Consider the following 18,891-nt stretch of genomic DNA (forward strand, 5'->3'; position numbering starts at 1 on the left):
AAAAGGTTTACATTAGTACCTGCATTTGGGCAGGGGGGTAATTTTGACTTCTGTCTGCATTTTTTGAATGCTTGTGATCTTTATAATGTCCAGGTTGAAACTCTCTGGCAAATCAGTGGTGGTTTTTTGTCTCTGGGCTGACTCCTCTTAGGACTGTGAGGGAAAATGTGGAGGTGGTGTGAGGACCATCCATGTGCTCACCTTCCTGGACAGCTCCCCAGGGCATGGACAGAGGACCACCTTTACACTGAGCCTGCTACAAAAGGAAAATGTCCAAGTTCCTCTTGTTGAGGCGCAATTTATTGGTGTGAGTGAGAACTGCTACCACATCTGGGCTGTCAGGGATATTTAGCAGAGGAACAGCTATTTTTGGCTTTTGTGTTGGCTCTGTTTGGGACTGTTTTGGGCATGGGAAAAGGCAGCACTCGAGTTATCTTGAGACCACTGCTGAGGTCTCACCATGGCTTGACAAGGTCTCCTGGGTCAGGATTGTTCACTGTGGTCAGCCAGATACTTGGCAGGCAGCAGAAAGCCAAACTAAAATTGCCTTGAAGCCAGAAGGTTTGAAATAAATGAAGGCTAAAACCTGTTTCTGGCAGAGCAGTGGCATCTTGTAGGTGAAAAAACTGAAGCTAAGAAAGCCATTGCATGTGGGAGTGAATGAAGTGGGTCAATAACATGACTGGGAATAGGAGAAAAAATTCCATTCCTGGGCCTGCATTTCTTTACTGCTGCACAACTTCACTGTGGACTTCGCTCTTTTATTTCCTTCTCACAGTGAAGCTCTTTTTCCATTCATCAATACTGCTTAAACATGCACAACCCCTTTTCCCTCTCTGCCCCTTCATTCTTTAGCCATCACAGCTTTATCCTCACCACTGTGAGCTGGATGTGACTTCTTATTCTTGTTCAATAGTGTTTTTTCTGCATGTGACACCTTTATGAGTTTGGATCTGTAAAGTTAAATAAAATTATCTGTGTTGGGTAATAATCCCCTTGCTGGCCATGCTGGGCAATATTTGCCTTCCGTACAACTCCTGAGATTTTCCCAATAGAGGTAAAAAAGAGAGAGACTGCATAATTTATTGCATGGAGATACTCACCTGAATTCACACTGGACTTGTGAATTGCTTCAGAACTCAAAAGTGCTGCAGCCAACCAGCTCTGGGCAATTGTATAATGAATGTAACTGTACTGTAAATATATGAATTGTAAATGGCTGTGTTTTAGATATAAAGAGCTGAAAGAGGGAGTGATGTAGGACAGGGCCCGTGGTGCAGTTTTTGAAGCAGACAGTGGGTAGGAGGCATTCCCAGGAGCAGGGTCTGGGGTGGCAGGAGACAAAGGGGCAGGGGAGAGCAGCAGGTCTGTGCATGACAATGGACTAATGGCAGTCCCTAGGGGTAGAAGTGCTGCTTAAATTCCCTGATGCAGGAGTATGTAACTAACACATAGCAGAAACAAGCAGACCACAACAGAAGGGTAAGTGTTGTTTTGACAGTGTTCAGCACATTCCTGCAGTGTGAACGGATGGAGGGCAGCTGCCAACACCCTCTTCAGGCACATCGACAGCACCTGATTGCAGCAGCAGGAGTATCCATACCCACAGGATTAGAGGAGATAGAAAAAGACATAGAGAGATGGCACTGGATGGTTTTGCATTAACCTTTTGATGCACTCAGCATTAGCACCAGTGAAAGGCAGTCCCAAAGACTGCCTCGAGTCCCCTTCCTTCCCTTCATCTCTCCAACCCTGATAGTCTGGAAATGAGCCCATAGCAGCAATTGTAATTGTCATTTCTGCCTTTTGCCACTTAGAAACAAGCAGAAGAGCTGGCAGCTTGTGACTATAAAAATGATGTTACCAACTGCCCCCAAGGAATAACTCAGGAACCTATAAGATAATAGTGTGGACTTCTTTCTTATTAATTCCTCACTCCAAGATAGCTGTTGGGAACCTTTATGCCCACCTCTGAAGAGAAACACTGATGCTACATGAAGGAAATTAACCAGCTGGCATTTAGAAAAATGGCCTGTCCATGCAGCCTGTGGTCTCCCCTTACATTTGGTAACAAACCAGCTGCATGTTGACACAGGACCATTTTCTCCTTGTCTCCAATGGCCTTAGGGTGAACTGCTGGAAGAGGATGCCAAAAGGGCTCAGGCAGCTGAGGATGGTTGGGCATACCCTTAACTGCACAAGTTGTGGCATGGAGAGGCTGGGGAATGACTACAAAGACTCTAACACCGACTTTGAGAGCATTTTTTTTTAGCTTATACTGTAACAATTTAAACTCACCTTCAAAGAACAGGCACAGAAACATTGAATTTTCAAATAATTTATTTTTATATTTCACCAAATCATAAAAAGCTGATGCACGGTTCAGCAAAAAGCATCAATATATAAAACACATGAACTCATTATCAGTAATGCTGGAGAGTACCACATACACTGAACCCAGTCCAGCTCCTGCTAAAGCCAGAGAAAACTCAGTGACTCCACCAGCAGAAAGATTAGATTCAGTATTTTTCTTTGCTGGATGTTTACAAAGGGCTGTATTAAAATGCTAGTAAAAAGCTTCCCTTTTGAGACTGTATCAAAACAATAATAAACCTCACTCCCTTTCTGGTTTTGTCAAACACATGCAATTGAAGCAGTCATTACACTGCAAAAGACCATACAAATAAACACAGATAATATTCAAAACTGGCCAGGCTCTACCCTCAGCTTGTGTGGACTGGTGTGGCTGCTCACAGGATACTCTGTGTACACTGGTGAGGGATCTGCTCCTCAACTGCTTTCAGTGGTTAAACAAATTATGAAAGTGTTCTGTTTTCTCCCCAAATACCCACCGTAGGAACCTCTTAAGCAGCATAAAAAAAAAAATAAATTAGATAATCTAGACTGTTATAAAGCTTTTCCCAGGTGGCTGTAAGAGACAGGAGCTCATGAATTCATACATTAGAGGACACATATTTCAGAGAGGCTGAAATGCTTTCAGGCTCTGCACTGACTTACAAGCAAGAAAGATCTGCTTCAGATCTTTGCAGGTGGTACCACACAAAACCACTAAACCTTTTAAAACTATGGCTGCTAATGAGCTGTCCTCACAAATGCCAACTCCACAGAGATTTGGGAACAGTCAGTGCTTCCCCAGGCAAGTCAAGAGCTGCACTGGACCAAGGGCCAGTGTAGGGTATCTTGATCTGCTTTCCTCCAGACCTGGTGGCAATGTCAGCACCTTTACAGCAGATACCTGCACAGCTGGCACAGGTGGCTCTCTCCAGAAGCTGACTTTAGGTCAGCACATGCTTCAAGAGGATGCTCTGCAATTTGTGAGGCCACACGAGCAGGCAGGGGCTGAGCAGGCCAGGCAGAGGCTGAAATCAGTGTCAATACCACTCCCTCATGGCACAGCCCAAAAGCTGAAATCCCTCACAGGAAATGCATTCTTCCACATGAACTATTTCTGCTCAGACTGATGCCACTGCCCTGCACACTTCAGCTGTCCTTGTCTCTGTTAGGAAGGGATGTGAGAAACAAGACCCAATCAGCTTGATAGCAAAAAAATCCTTTCTGAAGTTTGCAGGAATGTTTTTGAAGATTAAAGGATGCAGAGGGAGAAAACTTCAGTGGAATTGTCGGGGTGTTTTGTTATTTTTGTTTTGGTTATAAACATTCAAAAACCTCTCTGGAGTGTACTACAGATCACAATACATTGATTCCCCAGTTGTGTAGCTTGGGCTGTTTTAATTAGAGTGTGTTTGACCAGATTGCTCTGACAGCATCAGTGTGCACTGGCTGTGGACCACAGTGGAGTGGTCCCCCCCAGAAGGATTCTGTTCAGTACAGAGCTTCTCAGCACCACTGAGCAAAGGGGCTGCCTGCTGCTCTCAAAGAATGTGGTATAACAAGGAGGCTGCCAGCAGCTTATGAAGTCAAATGCTGGACCCTGTTTCAACAACCATGGCTAAAAGTGTTGCAGCAGCCTAGAAAATGGAATGGATTCACTGATGCAACCCAGATCCTGTGTGTTCCAGGAAGATGTGCTGTGTTTCAGACACAGACTGTTGGACTTCGCAGTGTTGATTGGGAAAAATAATTCTCTCTGCTGCAGGAGAGATGGGGTGAAGAGGTCTGGACTGTGTAATGTGGGATATCATGACAGTTTTCAAACAGTTTTTTATGGTTTAACATAGCACTCATTTAATTCCACCAGGTTCCTGGAGAGACTGGTGGCACCAGCCTTGGAAACCTCCCAGAGCAACACATCACCCAAATCAGGCCTGGCTTATGTAAAGGGAAGGGTTCAGTGGCACAATCCAGAGAGGCTGAATGAGAACAGGGAAAACCCTTGACTGCTTTTCTTAATTTTTTGACAAAATTTTCCATAGAGACTGCATTTTTTCTCACATTTATAAATATACTTCAGAGTCTGTATCCATAGTGGAGTCAAATTTGCCCAAATCTAGGGGGAAACAAGGAGAAAATGAGGAGGAGATGAAGAGTAGTTTAGTCTCAGGACAGTTTACTCGCTTGTGTGAGAAATCATCCAAGATACCAACAGTACTCACAAATCATCATTCTCACCTCCTGGCAGCTTGGCTCAACCCTCACTTTACAACACTGTCAAGTGGCAAGGGGGAACAAAACCTTCTCACACTGGGTTTCCACCACATACAAAAAATTGCAGCTACTTCAGTGAGCAGCTCTTGCTTCCAAGTAGTTTATCTCCTTGATAAACACCAGAGCCAGCACGCTAAATAATTGTTATTTAGGAATTTCAAGCCAAGTAGAAGAGCTCCAGCAGGAGGATTCAAGGGGGATCAAGGATAACCTTTCATGTCTAACAAATTGCTGTTGTTGTCTTTTTATTTTGGTGAGAAAAAAAATAAATTAAAAAATCCCAAACCAAAATTATATCATTATTTGACCACTGCAAAGTGCTATTCACACAGCACTTCTCAGGTACTTATGCCTGTTTTTTAGCAATGAGGATTTTACAGCAAGCTAATAAGCATTAAATCCTAAATCCTTTAGCTGTCTATGGAAATAGGATTTAGACTCTCACATGGATTCAGGGTTTTTTCTCTACTGTGTGCAATAACAGTTCAAGCAGTTGTGGTAGCTGTGAGGGGTAGGGATCTCTAAGCACTCGGGTGAATACATTCACATTCATCTATGTTTGCAATAGCAGTTCAATTACACTCTTTGGCATGGACAAAAAAACTAAAGAGAAAGCATGGCTGTACTAATACAACAGGATGGAAAAACATTATTCATAAAGTGCCTGCACTGAAATAAAGCAGTACTTGCTATATCTCAAGTAAATTCTGTACTAACCTTCTGTTTGTTCAGGAACAAAGATAGTTTTTCTGAGAGATTGCAGTTCCCTTCAACATCAGGAGAGCATCAAAGTCCTGTTTTCTATGCAGTTGTTAACTTCATAGATCACCAACTTGAATTTTGTCATTTAAAAAAAAAATCAATTAAAAAAAACATTTAGGTGCATATATGTGAGTACTAAAATACAACTCAGGATAGTTTTCCTCCTTCTTATGGAGGACAAAAATAGAAGCATGTACTTCAAGGCACTAGTGCCATGAACAGAAATAGTTTGAAAACAATTTCTGTGCTTATGAAGTTACATTAGCATTTTGTCACTGCAGGTAAAGCCTTCCTCTTTTCCCAGATTGCCTAACCAGAAGGAAAGGATAATTGTGGTCTCCAAAGCAAACATTCCAAGAGATAAATATGGGCTCTTTCCATCAGCAAAGGAAATGGTCTGAGGCACAGATTTAGGATCTGGACACAGCCAGGATGCTCATTTGCTCAAGGATACTCGGGCCATTGATACAGAAAATAAACCAAAAGTTTTGCCATAATCCAGATTGGTTTTTCACAAAGTACCCTCAGTCTTTCCAGTATAAATTACTGTCTGGATTTTTGCTAAAGTTATAATTTAAATGGTAAATGGTGCAATATGTTTGAGAAGGCTTTGAAAAAAGAAGATAACAAAACCCACATGCATCCAATATCAGGTTTGTGTGCAACATGACTGTAAAGTGTGAGCTCCTCTTCCTTGCAACTCTGCTTCCATCCTGAACACTACACAGGATAAATCAGCAGTGTTCCACACTGGGGAGTGAAGGCCTTGAAGGGAAATTTGACTCTGTTCCTAACTGGACTAATTTAGGCTAGCAGCAGGATATTACTCAGATAAAAGGGAGGAATTAAAAGAGCTGAAAACCTGCATTAGAAACTCATCTCAGCCTTTGGCAGGTTATGCATTGGCCAGTGCTTTCCTACTCTGCCCACATCAATTCCACCTCTGGGTATCATAACCATTGTCATTGCACAAGTCCCAGTGCTGAGTAAAAGGAAGTGTAGAAATTTAAGGCATTCTAACAACTATTCCAGCCAAAACTGCTTGTTTAGAGAAGAGCCTACATCCACATCACAGAAGAGCAGTGGAACTGGCATTTATCTGTGTACATTGTACATACACAGGGAATGCTTTCATGACAAGGTCTGTACACTCAATCACCCATCACTGGTTATTATGACACCTCCTTTTTTAAGGGACCATAGAATCCCTGCTACAGTACAAATGTGTCCTTCAGTTTTTACAGTAAATCATCATGTTCTTATTTTTGTGATTCCCACTGAAATTTCCCAGGTGAAAGATGCCTCATGAGTTAGTGGTATAAGATGTTTTGAGCATGAATGCACTCATGAGGAAGTTCTGTTCCAAAAGATGGCTCCAATTGTTTCTCCATTATAAAAAATAGTAATAAAAGCTCAGATGACACTTGTTAGCTTAGATCCTTCTAGCCCAATGAGGACTGCTGGCAGGGAATTGGTGGGGAATTTAACCACAGGTGGTAGTCAGAGAATTTATTTGGTACAACAGAATAATAGTGTGGCAACAGCCCAGTGCCTTGGAAAGGCCACAAAGCTTTTTCACCTTGCACCATATGACAATAAATAAATACAAGTATAAATACCACACAGTGCTCTAGTTCTTTGAATACAACTCTTTCTAGAGTGTTCCCTGCCCTTGGACATGGCAAATTAAAGGTATTGAAATGTCACAGAAATGCTAAATTTGACTCAGCCCCACAATGTGCTGGTTGGCAACGGGTGACTAAAATCAGACGTCAGAAATGTACAAAAGGGAGAAGTGCATGAGAGAGAGCACAGGTAGGTATGTATGTGTGCATAAATTATACCACAATTCTAACACATTTCCAGCTTGGCACCACCAGCTTGGCCTGAGTGCCTAAGCTTTAGGAGAAGAGGTTGCAGAAAACTTAGTGCAAATAAAAAACACCAAGTGTGTCCAAAAACTGGACAGGATACCCTTCCTCTCCTTGGGTCAGCCAGAAAGCATCTCACTACATGCTCTGCCTTCTGACTCACACAGGGGCTTCCATCAAAAACAGCTTTGCTTTTAACCATCACTGAAGCTTGCAAGGGGGTACCAGCCTCACCCCACCTGGTCAAGGCAGGGGAGCTGTGAAAAGCAGACTGACATGGGAAAGCTGTGAAAAACAGCCCCATTCACATGGGACTCATAGAAGAGCCTCAGCCTCTTTTCATTTTGCATGGCAACTCCAAACCCAGGACCAGTGCTTGCTGCCTCTCATGGAAGTGGAAAGGAGAAAAAAAACCTTGAGACAGGAGAGGTAGAAGAGAGCATGAGCTCCAGACAGCCTCACCCACAAGCAGCATCCTCTCTTTCAGAAGCAGAGACAAGGCCTGGGCCCTGCTACCTCAAGAACCACAGAGCAAGAACCACAAGAAGACACTTGTTATCTTCTGCCTCGTGGTTCTTCAAACCCTCAGGCAACACCAGGAACAGTGGTCCCCAGCCCACACCTCACTTCAGCCTAAGCCCAATTTGGCATATACATAAAATATATTATACAAAGCAGCATCATGGTTCCACACAAGGAGTAAGGCATGCACTGAAGTAATTTGTGGGAAGAGACATCACTGCTGAGTGAAGGTGAGACTGCCTTTTACAGCTGGAGAAACTGGGGAAACTGGGGAAACGGGCTAACTTACAAGACTCAAGCTTTTCTAGGTATGAAGAAGGTCATTCCCTGGCAAGGGACTCAGATACTTGCAAGAGTGTATCTCCTACTAGAGACAGAGTAATTTAGGTTGAAAAAGACCTCTAGGATCATCCAGTCAAACCATTAACCTGGCACTGCAAAGGCCACCACTAAACCATGTCCCTCAGTGCCACATCTACCTTTCCTTTAAATACACCCAGGGATGGTGACTCCACCGGTTCCCTGGACAGCCTGTCCCAGTGCTTGACAACCCTTTCAGTGAAGAGACTTTTCTTGATAACCAAATTATTAGACCAAATGAATTTTAAAAAAGGCACTCTGACAGTCCTGATACCTGAATTTTAAATTGGCATTAATTAACTTGATCTCTGATTCCCTCTCCAGGAGTTCTCCTCTGATGTCAACTCCCAACTACAAAAAAAAAAAGGCCACTGCTGCAAAGCTTTCAAAGGAATTGCATTCTCTGGTGGGCAGAAATCATGCTGAAGAACAAGGCCTCTCTACAGAGAGCTGTGGCTATAAGCAGTGCTCAGCTGGGGCTGTAAGCAATGTTCACAGGGCTGGATTACTGCTTAGGGCCCGTGGAGGGCTTTTTCTCTAAGCCTATGAGAACATTTTGGCAGTTAAATACAATGTCAGATTTTATGCCCTAAAATGCTTAATAATTGAGGGATTTGTCATGACATCAAATTCTGTTTCAATGAAATGCTTAAGCTGGTACTTAACTAAGCATCAGAGAGTCCCTAGAAGCCAACAGTAAATCTGCATGGTTGTGCTAACCCCAGGCTTGAGCTCTGATGTGGTAGAAGCCTGCTGTCCTCTCTCCCCTCATTCTGATTTACCAGGTCATATAATCATGTGTGGTTTGCACTTCTGTTGCAATAAATTCAGTCTCAACTCAAACACAGGTACCACCGGCAGTGTCAGCATACTCCCAAAAAATCTTCAGTCCAAACTTAGTTCTTTGCTTAAGTTTTCTGCTGATTTGGGGTCTTCTGTGCAATGTGCACCTGGGGATAAATGCTTACTCCTAGCACAGGTTTACTTCTCTGCCATGCAAATCCCACACTCCTCTGAGTGACTCTTCTTAATTATCAGAGCTACCTCTGATCTCAACAATCCACCTGATTTGTTGAAGCACTGGCCAAGCAAAACTGAAAGCAACAACACAGTCACCAGTGAGCTTTGTGTAAATAGCAATTCTTCTTCCTTTTCACAGCAAAATCCATCTGTCCTGGAACTCCTGCCCATGAGTGGGGAGAATAGACCCATTCAGCACTGAACTATCAATAAAAGAACTCAGCTGTTTGAACTCCTTGCTATGTTTATATATAGAAACCTACAATGCAAATGCTTACTGTAATTTTGCATATCCTATATGAAATAAATATCACAAATAAATTCTAATATTCAAAACAGAATAGTATACAATGTTAGGGACCAAGTTACATTTATAAATGCACAAGCATTAATACTATTCAGCTTAATTTCTTAGTATGCAAGCTTCAGCAATTTCTAGCTACACTTCACTTCAGGAGTCATAATAAATGGTGCTCATGCCAAAATCTAAGAAGAAACAAAACCACAAATGTTCTCTGTCATCCTTCCATATTATTCACAGTTTTTGACAGATGCTATAATAATACACAGGTTTCATGGAATTCATTAACACTCTCCAATATTAAATATCAAGTCTGGAACACAGGTCTCTATGTTTGAAATAAAATCAGAGCAGGAGCAACATGTTTGTCAGTACTGCATCCATACACAGCGAAAGCAGAGACAGCGAGAGCCTGCACCCGAACCAGAGCTGCAGCTTCCCAGGATAAAGAGAGAAGAGGGGCAGCTTCACTGGCAAAAGGGAGGAGAGGGAGACAGGAGGGACTGAATGCAGCTCCAGTTACTTCTATTGTTGAAGAATAGCCTGGATGCTGTAGCCTGGTCTTGCCAGCTCAGTCCTCAAGAATGGCCCCTGTCCCAAAAGCCAGTGATGGCACGTGGGAGCTCTGCTGACAAGGGCAGGTTACAAATTTTGCCTTCACAGGACAGAAAGTTTGCTGTGCCACAGGCACATAGGGCAGTTCATTCTCTTTATCCTAATATCAGCATTTCTGCCAACAATTTCTCATGGGGGAAATGAGTAATTCACAATTGCATTTCATTTCAGGAAAAGAAAAGATCTCACACACTCAATACCCCGACTCAGCTTCAGCTCACATTACTGAATAATAAAATCTAGATCCTGCCCTGGAAATTTGCTTACACTTTAGATCATGCCACTTTTGTCATCTTGCAAAGAAGATCGTGAAGGGGATCTTCCTAGCAGCAGCTCCTTCTCATGGATCAGGCTGTCTAGCAGATCCTCCTGTCTGTAGTTGTGATAAACCTTCAGGAAAGCCAGAATGGTAATTGCCAGCCAAGTCAGCCAGGCAGCCCAGAGACCAAACTGGAGAAGGAAAGAAATCATAAAGTGCTCAGTACAGTATTGTGAAAACCAAGTCAGCTGTCCGGGTGATTATGCAAACCTCAGCTGGACCAAAACCCATGGAGTTGTGCCAAGCTAAATCCAGGGAGGTCCTGGGTTCTTCACACAAAGGAGTCACTTTTATGGCATATTTCATTCCTAAATGCCTGAGCTGGGCATCTAGATGCCAATATTGGCAATAAAAACAAAAAACTGGCTGATGCCCAAGAGGCAGGGTTCCCTTCAAGGAATGTTCCAGGCAAGCTAATGCCTCTTTCCAAGTGGGGCAACATAAGCATTTGAAAGGGTGCAGCCCTGCAGGGATGGGACTGTCATCCCAGCAAAATTAGCATGTGCTCATGTCCCAGTGTTCACTGACTGATCATTGACTTAGAGCTAGAATATTCAATAGAAAGGTCTGACAGCCTTAGAGGTCTAATTCTCATGGATTCATCAGAAAACAGCCCTATCTGAATGAATGGTCTGATATTTATCTAGCTTAGGTGATCTCAGTCAAAGTCAAGGAAGGCAAAACTAGGAACCCCACAACATGGTGTAGGTCAGAAATTATATTGAACAGTAATGAAAAGGTCCAGGACACCAGAGTGCTGCAACTTTTGCAGACCTGATCCTTTGGATGAACAATGAATTTTCTGTCATGATTAACAAGATCAGTGCTAGGGTGAAGCTTTGACATATCTGTATTCAAAACTGTCTGTTTTGAATTTAAAAGGCAAATGTGCCCATCACTATCATTCTGATTCAGCACTTACTGAAGTCAGTGGAAACATTCCCATTGATTTCTGAGAATGGTAATTCAGCTCCAGTAATCCCAGGTCAATAAGCAAATGGCAAATAAACTGGAATAGAACCATGACTTAGTCTGACCTACCTGTGCAATAGCAAATTGGTCATAGAAAGCAGAGTTTTCCAAGTTCAGCTCAAGATCTATATCCTGCAATTCTTCACAGCTACCCAGAAAGGCATTTGGAAGGGAAAAACAAAAGAAAAAATTTGAAGAGATTCTAGGTAAACGAAATATAAAAATGAAATAACATATTAAATGTACTTTGAACAGTCACAATGGCACATTCTATCAGAGCATAATTAAGATATTGCAATCACCAGGTTGTTTGCTGATCTTCTCTAAAACTAAGATAAAATTACTTTCTTTTACAAAAAAAAAAATTATGTAAGTGATAACACAGATCTTTCATAAGTGGAATTGTAATAGTTATTATGAAGAGCATCCTCAATCCCCTCTTTCCCACTGCCCCCTCACCTCCCACAGATTTGCCCCTGGCATCACCCCAGGTTGGTTGTTTCACCCCTCAATGAAACAAAGTGTATGATCCTCTGTTACCTTTTGACTTCATCAGGAAAAGCCTCAGAAGAAGGAATTGTGTTTTTGTTTCGGATGCTCCAGCAAGGAGACGATACTCTGATGGTAAGATAGGGGCTGCCTACAGATTTTACAAATAACTTGGACCATTATTGATGTGAAAAAAAAATCCCAGGATTTTGAGGTTGTCATTCTACCTCTTGGTTGATTTCTGCAGCCTCTTCTCTCTCCTTTTCAGTGCTGTCGGTCATCTTGGGTTCTTACCCGAATATTCGATTAGATGCTTTTTGTAACTGAATTTTTAACCGAATATTCGAGTAATTCGATTAATCGTTGCAGCCCTAAACAGAACATTCACTATGGCATTTTACAACATATGACAACGTGCAACATAAATGTAGGTTTTAAGTAGTACATTTATTCAATATCATATGACATAAAATGTCACATTTTCCTCTCTCTTCATCATTATTTGTTTGACAGGAGCAAATGTTCCTCGACTTATCATGTTTCCTATAAGGAGCATAAGCATCGTGGGATACAGTGGACCATTTTAGGAGCTTTACATTTTGTGAGTGTAACAAAGCATCAGCCATCTGTACTTAGCACTTACAAAGTGCTTTCCTTTCTGTGGCTCTCAGGGCATCCACAGCATCACTACAAGGCAAGGAACTCTACCCCAAACGTTTTGTCTGATGATGAGTTGTGGCACAGGCAGGATAAGTGACTTGCTTGGAGTCACACAGTGGGTTGGGGGCAGAACCAAGACTGCAAGCCAGGAACCCTGGCCCCCAGCCCCCTGCCCTGCTCACAAGGCCACACTCCCCCCATTCTTAGAAAAACTCTAAATCTAGCATTCCTTTGGAAACAAAAAAAATTTAACATAACGGATTTGTTTCTCATATGATCATAACTCAGAGACCACAAAATGTGATGGAAACACATCTTTTCTTTGTGAGCTTCTAAATAAACAAACAAAAAGAAGTTTGATTTGCTTTGTTTTGTTCCACATGAAAAAACTCTGGATGTTCATATTACAGATGCCTTCTCCCCCTTGCTCACCTTGCGTGTAATAACTACATTTTGTAACACCACAGCTCAATTGTGCCTATATGAAAAGAATAAAAGGAATAAAATGTATTCTTCAATACTAACCTATTTGGCATGCTTCCTTTTTCAGTAATTGCATCACACCACATGTTAAATCCTACACTCACTATAGTGCTGGCAATAAATGTGATGAACACCACAAAGGCGCTGATCAGCAGATTCAGGAAGGCGTAAAAGAAAGAGCTGTAATAAAAGGGAAGAAAAATGTAACTCATAAACAGCTGAAACACAACATCAGCAGTCTCTGTAAGCAGCACAGAGTGGGCACAAAGATATCAGTTTCCATTTAAAACACATCTTTAATTAAAAACACCTAATACATTGAAACACTATGGACTTGATTTTGAGTCACGCTACCTTCGCTTGCAATTGCTTTTGATTTTGATTTCTTTTTTAACCATAAGAAGATGTGGCTTTATATAATAAGTGGTGATTGTTCATACACAATGTGGCTTTCATTAGCTGTAATGATGAAAATCACCATTGTTAAAATAAATGTCATTAGCTCAAATTATGTAGTAACTGCAACTAAAATAATTTCATGACTTAAGTGATAATTGGGACAAAAATTGCTTAGAAGAGGGAAACTAAAAATAAAAAACACAGAATTGAGAGCTATAATCACTTTAAGCAATGTAACACAAGGTACTGGCATCACAGGACACAAATCTCAGTTTTATGGGCAATTTGCAGAGCAGGCCAGATTCTCCCAGGATTTTTCTGGCTTTGGTGTCAGTATGCTACGTCTGCCAGCTGAATATCAATTTATCTCATCCCCTTTAAATCTGCCCCACCAGGGCCTGCCATCAGCAGTGTTTGGAGTGGGATGGGTGGGATGCTTACAGATTTCCCATAAGGCCATGGAATCACTCTCTCATTTTCACTCTTTAACTCCTCACCTGAATTTTAGCTGTGAACTTTTAACTTTTTAAAAGTTTCTAATCCCATTCATCTGGCAAAGCCCTTCTCGACTTGAAACTTCTCTAAGTGGCTGTTTAGAATTAGACACCTTGGAATGTCACATCATGCAAAAACTGGGCATTTGCTCCAGGCTGGAGGAAGACTGGCAGCCCCAGGAGACAGGTCATCCTATTCAGTGTGTGGTAAAGATGAATATGACAAATTTCTCACCAGTGCCACTCATTGTGCTGGTGATAGAATTAATCTACTTGCCTCAGAAAAGAAAAAAACCCTTAGTCACTTCTTTTCCCGGGTTGCTCATTGATTGAAAAGCCAATAGGCTTCTTACATGAGTGTTTGAGTCCTGGAAGGTTCTAGGCTGGACAATCCTAATTTCTACAGGTTATACATGATACATTTGTGACCTCAGGAGAACGTCTTTAAAATGAGGTGAGGAAGCAATTATCAGCAGAGTTAGGATGTTTGCTCCTGGGTTGATGAGGCCTTAGAGGGACTGCCTAGGCTCTCTCCAAAATGACAGTTGTCCCACCCCAAGACTGATAGAAAAGGGAAATAAACCACCTTCAAGAAGTGCCCCTATAGACTGTAATGGGTGCTGGATGCCAGGACACCTGACTTCTGGATGAACAACAAGCTGAATCCTGCTCTGCCTTAGCTGGGCTTGGTGAAGTAGATCAGCTCAGCTCTGCTGTCTGCTGGGGTCACCCATACAGTGAGAGCTGCTATGAGATCCCAGATTTCTGCATGTTCTCTACCCTGACTTCACACCTAACCTGGATTTCATCCCAAGTGCTGCCGAAGTTAGATCATATCCTCTGTGTGCTCCTTAGCATGGAATGCTGGCCTGAGAGGTAGAAAAGACTTGAGCTGTTCACAGAATAAAACAGACCTGGAACCAGAATTAGTAACAGCTCTAGAAAAGGAGCAGTCACCAGGACTATTCAGTGGGTCATCACAGCCCAGGATCTGCACTTCTCCCTCTATTTCCTACCCTGCAGCAAGAGAGGTTCCATGGCCCAGGGTCTGACTTTCCACTGACAAAGCAGGGCTCAGCCTTGCACCTGATTTGCATCTGGCAAGAGAAACCATCACCACTGCCAGGCCATCCTGACAGAAAACTGCTCATTTGGATCTCTAGATTACCTGATTTTTTTTCCATAGATGAGAACTCCAGGCTATGCATTGCAGATTGAGTGAGTGCCCTTTAACAATGAATGTTTACACGTGAAGTTGCTTTGCAATCCTAGCAATGAAGCATCTGAATTACACCTCTACCCTTCAGCTGAGCTGAAGAGCCCCAGGCTGCTGAGGCAAAGAGTGCTGAGACACTTTTAAGGTTTTTAAGCAGTCATAACTGCTAGAAAATAATCTGTCAGCAATCATTCAAAGCCATTGCACATGAAAGATGCAAAGGGTGCTAACTAATCCTGACTGCCTTGGCTGGCTCACCCTGGAGCTGGCCCAGTAGCAGTGATCCTCCTCGATAGGATCATCAGTTATGACATTCTGGCTCTTCCTCAACTACCTCTAATCAGAAGAGACAATTGTCATGTGTGCTGAGGAGCTCACCTTTATCTCTCTATCCAAACAGAAATGGTTTTGCATTGTTAACAAACGGCTGCATAAAATCAGGACAGAGTGAGCCCTGCCTGCTTTTCATATGGTGGCTGATGTGGAACAGGACAGACTTTCCTTCTTACCAAGAAACTGCTGCTCCCAAGCATCTTGCCATGTTGTACCCTCCTGTGGTCTCCTGTGGGTATCTCACCATCCCAACTTGCTTTGTCTTTGCACCCCATCATCCCACAGCCCTCTGCCTTACTTGCCTGGAGCAGCTAGGAACAGAGTTATACAACTCCCAAAGGAGCCTGAAGGAGCTCCTAAAGGGACACTTTTCAGGGGCCTGCCCAACAGTTTTGAAGTTAACAGCCACTTTTGGAAGCAGGCCAAACATCTAATCCAAATGTCACCATTACAGGGTTTTTACTGCTTGTTTCTTCTAAAAATTAGCTAGCTCTGAACTGCAAAGCATTGAGATTCAATTAACCCTCTGCAGATATTGGATCACCTGAGGAAACTGAATTCAAAGATATAAAGAACTATGTGGTTGTATTTAGTGTAAGGTATGTTTGAATGTGAAGTTTCTGGTCCTCACTTACTGCAGGTTGTTTATTAGACAGGTTGAGAGTGGTTGGAAAGAGCCAGAAAGACAACACTGCTACCCAGTCTCCAGGATCACCAAGCCCAGATGTAACAGCCCCCTACTCAAGAAACCTCTGGTCCAAATAGACCTGGACAGGAGTGATTTACCCTTGGCATGGTTCCTAAACCATGGGAAGAATATTCTCCTAGTTTAGACAGGCACCAGAGCATGGTCCAGCCCCGGCCCTGGAGCACCTGGGTTACCTGCACCAGGGTCTCTGCCCTCTCAGGCCACCAGAGAGGCAAGCACAGAACATCAGAGTGCTGCTGAGCTGCTGCCTGGCCCACCAAGCCTCTGACTACCCCTGCTGGGGTGGGATTGCCCCTTGGCTTGTGAGCACAGGAGCCAGCAGCCAGTGCCACCCTGAGCTGCTGCAGGAGCGCTCAGCGTTGCTCTCATGTCATAACCAAGCAATAGATGTTGTCTGCAGTAGCTGCCATGCACACAGCAAAAGCAGCACCAAAAAGAGAGGGGAGGCACCAACTTCTCCCTTCCGGCCCCCCACGCACAACCATGTTGTTTCAAGGTTTTTCCCACACCCAGTGCACACCTGGGAGGGCCTCCTTTGGCACAGGTGTGTAGTGGGACCATGGTCAAGAGGCACCTGTGAGCCCCAGCCTCCAGCATCACCCCACGGCCCCCAAATCCTTCCATGCCCACTGCAGCTGAGTGCCCACACACTGCACCAGGACTGCCAAAGGGCAGCGGGGGCACAGCACTGATCTGAACCCCCACCCCACGGGAGCATCCTCTGGAGAGGGCCCTGGACACAGCTGGGAGAGTGCCTGGTGTGTGACAGACAGACAGACAGACAGACACGGGTGATCACCTCTCCCCAAACCCCTCTGGGGAGCCCGGTGACCTGGATGGCGCAAAGCCCAGGGCTTCACCCCCAGACTGCCCCAGCCTGTGGGAGGGACGGGCTTATCCCCAGGGATACTTACTCCTCGTGCCCTTTGCAGAGGAAGAAGAGGGTCCTCCAGGCCTGCACTGTGGCCAGCAGCAGGGAGAGGAGCCCGGTGAAGATGCTAAAGCGGCAGGCGGCCTCGGGCCCCCACTCCTGCACCGTGAAGCGCTGCCGCTCCACCGTCAGGTTGGCGTTGAGCCACATGCCCTCGGTGAAGAGCAGGCACCGGCCGTGGAAGTCGTTGCCATTCTCGGAGAGTGGCACCACCACGATGAAGCTGAAGAGAAAGGCCAGGAAATAGCAGATGCACTGAGCGAAGAGGAAATTGCTGAGCGCCATGTCCGCGGCTCTGCGCAGGCAGAGGGAGGGACGGAGGGAGGGGTGGAGAGAGGGATGCAGGAGGAGGGATGCAGGAGGAGGGATGCAGGAGGAGGGATGCAGGAGGAGGGATGTAGGAGAGAGGGATGCAGGAGGAGGGATGTAGGAGAGAGGGATGCAGGAGGAGGGATGCAGGAGGAGGGATGTAGGAGAGAGAGATGCAGGAGGAGGGATGTAGGAGAGAGGGATGCAGGAGGAGGGATGCAGGAGGAGGGATGTGAGGTGGGACGCAGGGAGGATGAAGGGATGGAGGGAGGAAGGCAGGCTGCAGCAGTAGGCGGTGGGGAGGGAAGGAGGGAGGGAGGATGCGCAGTGCAATGCAATGCCATACAATGCAGTGCGGTCCGATGCCTCCTCCGGACACGGCTGCTCCCTCTCCCGCAGCCCGAGCTGCCCCTATGAGTGGTTTCAGGGCTTGTAGAGGAAGAGGGGAGAGGAGAGAGGAAGAGCTGTTGCGTTTTCTCTTCGGGAAAATCTGGCTGCCACTACCCTCTGGCGCCCAGGGGGTTAAATCAGTCCGTGCGTCTCCAGCCGGTGGGGGATCCCCCTAACGACACAGAACACTGATGTCACCCCTGTTGTGTTGCCATCACACACACACACAAATACCCCAAACCGACTGACTGGCCTCATACGAGCTGCTGGATCCCAGGAAATTTTGACCCAAGTTTCTAAAATCTAGCAGCAGCCTCGGATGGTGGCAATAACAGACAGAGTGCACAGCCACCCCGGCCCCTACAGACCCAGTGGCTTTGTTCCTAGCCCAGGAGGTCACCCCCCTACCAAGCTATTGCAAGGGGAGCAAAGGCTCACCAGAACTGGAATAACTTTTCCTGAGCCTTGGTGTCATTTAGGGGCTGCCTGGGCTTGGGATCAGCTCTGTCATCCCCTGGCTGGCAGGTGGAGCAGGGCTGTAAGAAAATAACCTCAAGCAAGTTCCTGCTGGACATCAAGCTGAGAACAGAGCAGCACAGCAGTGGGACGTACATGGCAGGAACAGATGGCATTTTATTCCCAGGGGTGAGCAGCTCTCTGCCCCACACCATGCTTGGGAAGACACCAGAGCATCCCCTCTGCTGTAGGGCCCAAAACTGCAAGGCCAGGATGCCAGAAAGCAAAAGGCATCAAAAAGGAGAATGTGAGTTGTGCTCAGATCACTCTGGCACAAAAACCCAAATTAAACTGGCCTCAAGTTATAGTTTCTCCACAATGCCAATTTCATTTTTCCATCTCGGCATGAATCCTCTCTCCAGCACAAGGCACCACAATTAATGTCCAGTTCCAGGTAAAGTAATTTCCTAATCTAATTTCCTAGCCACACCCAGTCTGAGATCAGCTGCAAGTCTCAAATCACTTCTTAATCCCAGGGCTGTTTACACTCATTTTATCACTGTGCCACTTCCCAGGCAGTGTTTAGAGAAGCAGATGAGGGACAGAGACCCCAAACATAGTGCACATGGGAATCCAGGCTGGTGTTTCCATTGG

General features: G+C 44.6%; 1 protein-coding gene across 1 annotated transcript; it reads right to left on the reverse strand.

Moving 5' to 3' along the window:
- Positions 1-2,322: 2,322 nt before the first annotated feature.
- On the reverse strand, positions 2,323-17,536 carry TMEM179 (transmembrane protein 179). The gene is made up of 4 exons (XM_059850441.1): positions 17,066-17,536; positions 13,043-13,180; positions 11,438-11,516; positions 2,323-10,527 (listed from the first exon to the last, which is right to left on the reverse strand). Exons 1-4 carry the CDS (start codon positions 17,365-17,367, stop codon positions 10,348-10,350), a joined length of 699 nt encoding a protein of 232 aa, XP_059706424.1. The 5' UTR covers positions 17,368-17,536; the 3' UTR covers positions 2,323-10,347.
- Positions 17,537-18,891: the final 1,355 nt, after the last annotated feature.

The sequence above is a fragment of the Haemorhous mexicanus genome, chromosome 6 (assembly GCF_027477595.1).
Source record: "Haemorhous mexicanus isolate bHaeMex1 chromosome 6, bHaeMex1.pri, whole genome shotgun sequence".
Lineage (NCBI taxonomy): Eukaryota > Metazoa > Chordata > Aves > Passeriformes > Fringillidae > Haemorhous > Haemorhous mexicanus.

Bases quoted from the DNA above. Each gene is read 5' to 3' on its own strand.
- TMEM179 (XM_059850441.1), bottom strand. From the start codon at position 17,367: ATGGCGCTCAGCAATTTCCTCTTCGCTCAGTGCATCTGCTATTTCCTG. The intron at 13,181-17,065 runs GTAAGTATCCCT...CTTTTATTACAG, and splicing joins CTCTGCAAAGGGCACGAGGA to CTCTTTCTTTTACGCCTTCC. The intron at 10,528-11,437 runs GTAGGTCAGACT...TTCCTTCTCCAG, and splicing joins ACCAATTTGCTATTGCACAG to TTTGGTCTCTGGGCTGCCTG.